Consider the following 7,550-nt stretch of genomic DNA (forward strand, 5'->3'; position numbering starts at 1 on the left):
TATTGAGCAGAGGATATCGTAAATCTCTCCAAACTGGTAGGAAGAAAATGATACAAGGTACTAAGAAACTGAGAATTTAATGTAAAATACTACAAGATACATTAGAATTCAATACATAAGAGAGTTGATTAATGAAGAAAAATGAAAATGTATCCAGTTCATTCTCTAGATGGGAAGGTCTATAAAAATTCATGAGTTGAGAGAATACCAACAGAGATATTATAAGGAAAAGTACTTAAACATTTTTTTAAAATAACCCCTGATTTAAAAATACACTATCAGTATAGACAATTTTATGTGTCTCTCCCCTTGTCTGTACCTTTACTTCTCATTCCTGGTTAGCATAAAAGCAGTGGCATTGATAGAGAGAACTGGGTTGGCTCAGAGATAATCAGGTCTGAAACTTACAAACCTCTGAAAAGTTAGCTCAACTGGTAAACCCACTGACAGGAAAAAGTACTTTGGAGACTTATGTTACTGGATTGCATGTTAAGAACAAACAGTATAAAATAAGCAAAATAGGAATAGTAAAGGGAGGAAAAATATTTTAAGTAAAATTAAAATTAGCCCCTAAGGTCTATGAAGAGCTGATTGGAACCTCAAAAATCATCACTGAGTTCCCCTAACATAAAATCTAGAAAATAGGAAATGAAGAGAAACACGTTAACTGGATAATTTTCAGTGTTATCCAGTTGGGAGAATATGTGGACTCCAGAATATCAGCCACCAACCTTTGGGCATAAATATCACAGTCACTTATTAATATCATCCCTTAAAATTATCAAACTCACTGTTATGGACTGAATACTTGTGTCCTCCAAAATTCATATGTTGAAATCCTAACCCCCAATGTAATTATATTGGAGGTGGGGCCTTTGGGAGGTAATCAGGGTTAGATGAGGTCATGAGGTGAGGTCCTTATGATGGGATTAGTGCCCTTATAAGAAGAGACACCAGAGAGCTTGCTCTCTCTCATCTACCACATGAGGACACAGTGAGAAGGCCAGGAAGAGAGCTCTCACCAGGAACCAAATCAGCCAGCACCTTGATCTTGGACTTCAGCCTCCAGAACTGTGAGAAAATAAAATTCTCTTATTTAAGCCACCTAGTCTGCAGTATTTTGTTATGGCAGCCTGAGCTGATAATATACTCTTTTTGCCCCAATGCTTTGATTTTATATTTACCTGGGAACTGATTTTCAATTCAGTTTTATGAATGGTACAACATGATCTAGAATCAAAGAAACTCATAACTGATAGAAAACAGAACTCTCACCTAGTTTAACCACCCATCTTATGCCTGAATCTTTAACATGATATAGATATTGACTAAATGGTCTTGGAAGCTAGACTTGAACCCCTTTAGTGAGCAGAACTTGCTTCATTTCCAGGCATTTCCATTTGATCCATTTCTGGGCCAGATACTATCACTCTGCTCTGTAGCTACAAAAAAGCATCTGCAAACCTCAAAATAGAGAGAATTTATCAAGCAACTTATTATGTGATAGGTGTTTTCACCTTCATTATGATATTTTTTCTATCTTACAGATAAAGACACTAAGGTTCAAAAAAATTAAGTAATTTACTAACAGTCAGATCTTTAAACACCAGTGGATCTGGGGATTGATTCCACATCTCTGAACTCAACAACTATTCTGTTTTGACTGCACCAGTGATCTCTAAACTATACTGATTTTGAAAACAGATGACAGTAAAAAGTAAATATAAATAGAATTCCTAATATTTTCTTTTTAAAGCCCACGTTGGAGATTGCTGTACTTTATCACATCAGCTCCCTTATACCGGGTAGACAATAAAAAGCTAGATCAGTGAAAGTATATCCATATTGAAAAATGCCAGAACCTAATGTTGGGAGATCATGATTATTATTCTGAATACAAAGACTAGTAAATCTATTATTTTAAAAATTATTTTCAACAGAAGTACAAGCTGCAAGAGTTAAATTTTTAACCTTGGAAGAGTCATACTATGTTAATATTTCAGTGGAGAAATGCCAAGGAAAGCTTGAGTCACAGATGTGAGGATGGGGTCACTGTAAATGGCTCTTTTCCCTTTGGAACCAATGGATTGAAAAGAGTCAATAGAGTTAACTCAGGTCACTAAAGGGCTGGGGTAGAGTCTTGACCACTGTAGCAAATTAAACTGTTTAATTAAAAACAGAGTTGTTGCTACAAGTGCTTTCATAAAATTTCCTAACAGCCTCAGAAAGGATATTCTATGCTAACTATTCTGTCTCTGTTCATGGGATTTTCCAGCTATGAAACTTATAGGAGAGTAATAACTCACCAAACTTCATTTTACCAATCATTATTTTGAGATAAAATGGTTTGACACTAAAATTTTAAATTTTGTAATTGTTGTGCAAATGTCACTTGTTCAGTCCCATTGAAGCAAAAGTCAGAACAGCAAGAATTGCCCCCAGATTACATAGATGGCAAAGACACTTCCTGAGGTTAACACAGAGAGAAATCTGTTTGAGTTCTGCCCTTTTGGACAGAGAACCAACACCCGGAAAAAAATATAGTCTTAAGCACCCCAAGAGGTATAAAACGCACAGCTGTCATGTTAGAACTTTAATTATACCTGCAAAAATAAAATGCCAGTCCAATAAGAGGTGGCTTGAAAACTTTAAAAAGAGGTAAGGCCTTCATACCACAGAACTTACGGGAGAATCTTAAGTAGGCGGTAGCCAATGGGGCCATGCCTCACTTTGGTACTGTCCATATGCCCAGTTCCTCCCTTTTGTACCCACTGCAACTACAAATTATCCTCCAAAACCAGCAAAATGTTGCTTTAAGTAAAAAGTGGTTTGTTTACATTCTTATAGTTAAAATTTTTCATGGATCCCGTCCAAATAAAGGAAGAATTCAGAGCATTTGTCATTAAAAGGGACACTGCACCAGGTCTTGAATGAGAGGAGAAAAATATGAACACTGCTTTAAATGCTCAAGAACAAATAAGGTGACTGTCTAAAGACGGTCTTTTGTTCCCTCCTCTTTCGTGTTCCTTAAGTTTTCACAATGACAGAAGCAAGATACATGGAGACACACAGGGAGGAGCAGAGCCCATTTTAACACCTAGAACATTCTCTTTGGATTTTCAAATGTCATAATGCCAAAGAAAAACATTCTCAGATTCTAAATCAAATTAATTCTTTAAACCTTTCTCATCAAAAATGGGAAACATCTACTTCTAAGTGTACAAATTTTGGACTCTGTTATGGCAAAGACTTAAGGGGTGGGGGTGACACTCTTAAACCAGTGCAAAATAAAATTTAAAAACTCTAAAGTGACAACTTCTCACGAGGCAAAAATTCTGGCTCTTTTCTCGGATAAACAGTAATCTCCTGCTTAGAGTCATTTAATTAAGTGGAAGCACTTTCTTTACGCCAGTGGATTTTCAAGAAGCTAAGAAGCAGTGAAATGAGAGCTCTACTGTTTACATTTGGACAAGTGTATGTAACTCAGATTCTCTTAATCTGGGAAGCATAAGCCTTTCCACCAAGATGAAAATTTTTGCATTAAGCAAATATAAATAGGAAATCTCCTAGTATCATGAAGTACTTGGAGGTCCTTAAAGTCACAGCTCAGTTAATCATTTGCCTTTAGAATATTTTCCTCCAAGAACAGGGAAATGTTTAATAATATATTTTTAATTATTCAAAATATTCTCCCTTTCCCCTCTATACATATTTTTCACATCACATATTTCTGAAATTTAATAAAAGAAGGAAGTATTATATGCATGGTTTGCTTTCAAATTTAACTTATAATAAGAAAAGCTCAGTAACAGAAAGATGTGTTTGCAGTTTGGTAATTTGTATGCAGGTCACCTCCCATTACAAAGAGCAGCTCTATGATAATAGAAGGAATTCCAGGCTCCATGCCATGGCCCTTGATTTTACACAATAATCCATACAACTAAACACCAACAAGTAAAACAAATGAATTTGGACATTCCCTCAGAATTTGTTGAATTTCCTTGGTTGGTTATTAAACAGAGTCAGTACTCAGTCCAAGAACTGGCACACTTCTGGGTACATCTTCATTTTTTTAAAAACCCTACTGGGCACTATACTTCCCTCTCCATTACTCCTGCATTGCTCACCCTTAAAAGCTGGGTGGTAATTAATTCTATAGAAAGAATTAAAAATGGCCTTGGGCCATCACCATAGAATCACTGGTTGTAACACAAAGTGTTCCCGTACTAGAGAAATGTGTTTGCATTTGTGGTTTTTCTCATGCCTTCAAATGAATGTTTCTACGTCATAACTACATCTGTTTGGATGCCTTTTTTCCCCTTGGGTGAATGAACAAAGGGACATGTTCTTAGAGCTTGCCTGATGGAAATTAACAGTCTACTTTCATCCCTGCCTTGTGTAGCTTTCTTTGAGTTGCTCTATTTGCTTATGCTCTCTTTCATAAGATAATAGAAATCTAGAAATTACCACCACTTTGGCACCTTAAGAACACTGAGTGGAAATAAGAATCTCCATCAGGCCCTTGAGGACTTTCACTAAAAAAACAAAACAAAACAAAACAAAAAACAATTTAAAGGAGGCGATTAGAGGATTAAAGACACATGCCATGGTAGAAAGCTCATGGAAGTGATGACCCACTGATTAAGTATTCACATCATTCATCATGTACATGAACTTGCAGAATGTGATTGATTGAAGTACCTAGTAATGTAAGTTCAATTTATCCTTTTGAACTTGCCCAGAAAGTTTGATATTCAAGACATAAATTTCCTCAGTTTCAAATTTTTATATTTTCTGCATGCATCCAAAAATCAGGGTTTCCAATATCATACCAGTAGGCACATACTAATGAATGGTAAGGCATATAAACTGGCTGAAAGAGAATTCCCATCAAATGTCAACCAGGCCACAGAGACAAACAAGTCTTCATTTGTTAATAAGCTGCATACAGTCAGAGAACTGAAAGTTAACCAAGGGTTTCTCACAAGTCTCATCATGAAAGCACAGTATTAAAATCCAAAAGAAAACAGTAAAAAGTTGTGGGTACACAGTTTTAGAAAATAAATGAAAACAAAAAGTACTTACACTTTTGCTCCGAGAAAGCAAATCACAGGTATTTCTTTTCATGGTGGTGCTTTAAGTAATTCAAACAGGCAATAGTTGTTTTCAACGTCACTGCTCTCACTGCAACAATTATCCACTCAAAAGCCAATTGGCATTCTGAAGAGAAAGGCAAGGAAATGTTTAATCAAGTATATGATTAACACATGCACTTTGAAATGCTGTCTTAGAGTAGGACAGTAATTCTTCAATTATTCATCAAAACAGGTTAAAATGGTGCTGTGTTTAAAGCAGTAAAAGTATACACGAGCAACATTTCCAAAACAGTTTTTGTTAAATGTAAGTTAGAGATTTCAGGCACCATCTGTTTCTCATTAAACATTCAAATGTACATTTCTAGTGGCTGAAAAAAAAAAAAAAAAGGTATGGTAGCCACAACCTAAAGTTACACGTATGAAATGAAAATGCATACTGACTTGTGTATGTGCTGATCTGGCTGGTACAGCAACGGACCCCTCAATTTTCCACTAAGGCAGGGGTCCCCAACCCCCGGGCCATGGTACCATTCCACAGCCTGTTAGGAACCGGGCCACACAGCAAGAGGTGAGCGGCGGGCCAGCGAGCGAAGCTTCATTCCCCATGGCTTGCATTACCGCCTGAACCATTCCCCCACCCACTTCCATGGAAAAATTGTCTTCCACGAAACCCGTCCCTGGTGCCAAAAACGTTGGGAACCACTGCATTAAGGGATCGCTAAGTTAGCTTTGTTCACTGCTGGAATCTTACCTACATCTGCAAGCCTTCTGACCACTGCATAATGGTCTCTTGTTTCATTAGCAATAATCTACAGTACATGGAAGACATTCCAGTGGCTCTTCAGTAAACTTAGTGTAAACGTACCCCTTCGGTTCAAAGAGGTTGCAAGGAATGGTTGAGAGAAACTGTTTACCTGGTCAAACAGCAACCATTAAAGAATTATTCTACAGCAGTTGCCACATGAATATGATAGCCTCATTGCCTGACCTTCACTTCCGCCAGACATTAAGAAGAAAATTCTGTTTTGAGCTTCAAAGAAAGAGCAAATAGAATAGTTAGATGTGTTGTGTTCATTTCTGATATTCAGCTATATCTGGACATGATTTGCATACTTATAGGGCGTATTTGCATGTGGGTTGAAGTGCCTTCTGTGAAAGAAGCTACTCTGAGGGAAAGAGGATGAGGCAGACAGGCCTGAAAAAACCACAAGACCTCTGACATTGTACGTATAGACTGGTCCTAACAGCATGTAGTTCTGTCACTTAGATTTGTTCTAAGCTTCTCAGAAGACTTGTGTCTGAGGTTGAAGGAAAAGAGTAACAGTGAGCAAGGTCTGAAAAAGTTTGTTTTGCTCAAATGATTGAAAAATATCAAAATGCAAAGTAGTGTGAGTTACACACTGAAAAACATAAACAAAACAAAGTAACTATACAGACTTTTAAAAAACATACAAAACTAAAGGAGAGAGGACTCCAGGGGAACACAGCGTTTGTGTGGGCCCCTGGGGGAGGCCAGCCTAAAGCAGCACGAGAACCCAGTGGTCCCCACGCGAGTGGACAGGGACCTTCACCCAGCAACCCACAGTAGCGCCCTCTCAAGGCTCAAAGATTTGTCTGAACACATGTGAGTCACCCCTCAAGATTTATGAAGATAAAAGGGAGATGCCTTTAAGGAGGCCAGAGATCCCACAACAGCAAAGTGGAGCTGGAGCCAGAGATATAGAATTTATTGTTGCTAAGAATATCCCTAGATATGACTTGGGAACCCAAATGGCAGCGAGGAGGAAAGCCTGTTTCCGGGGTTGATGAAAACACTTGTCTGAGGTTAGAGAAAAATACACCATCAAATGTGAGTTGTTAGAATAAAAATGATTTCTTTGAGTATGCATGGATTTTGTTTAAGGGAGTGGGGATTGGAGGGAGGAGTTGACCCACAAATGCTAAGTTCTCAGCTACTATACCTTCATGAATTTAGTCACCTTTACTGATTAGTTATAATGCCAAGCATTTCATAAGTTCTCAGAAAATGTGAAATTATGTTATTCACCCAGATCAATTTAAGAAGTGAACAGAAATAATATAAACTGTGAACCAAATATTTCATATCTAGGGAGGGGGAAAAATCAGCTAAATGCTGTGGGAAGCTTACACACTATCAGAGAAAAACTCATTTGAAATATTTAATTATTCATTCAGTATTTAATGAGTACCCTTAAGGGTAACCATGGAATAGTTGCCCCAGTGGACTAGTGACTCAGTGGTTTTAAATTAACTAATCAGTCAAATCAGACAAATGATGGATTTGACCTGATAAGATTTGCTGAATTAATCAGGTTTTTAACAAATTTGCCTTGACATATTTAAAGACCATCATTAAGCTGTACTTTCCTATAAGAATTAAGAACCTGTAGAAATCTGAATAGACAAAGGGATTTAACTGAAAACTGATGGCGA

The 7,550-nt window shown here is 37.3% G+C and overlaps 1 protein-coding gene across 6 annotated transcripts in view; it reads right to left on the minus strand.

Moving 5' to 3' along the window:
• Positions 1-5,201, minus strand: part of PDE4D (phosphodiesterase 4D) — a 1,112,988-nt gene extending 1,107,787 nt beyond the window's left edge. For all 6 annotated transcript variants that reach the window (XM_082382269.1, XM_082382264.1, XM_082382266.1 and 3 more), the window contains exon 1: positions 5,086-5,201. In XM_082382269.1, coding sequence (XP_082238395.1) covers positions 5,086-5,127 — 42 coding nt within the window. In that variant the 5' untranslated portion in view covers positions 5,128-5,201. The remainder of the gene's footprint in view (positions 1-5,085) is intronic.
• Between the last annotated feature and the right edge of the window lie 2,349 nt (positions 5,202-7,550).

The sequence above is a fragment of the Balaenoptera borealis genome (genome assembly GCF_965194805.1).
Source record: "Balaenoptera borealis genome assembly, chromosome: 2".
NCBI lineage: Eukaryota > Metazoa > Chordata > Mammalia > Artiodactyla > Balaenopteridae > Balaenoptera > Balaenoptera borealis.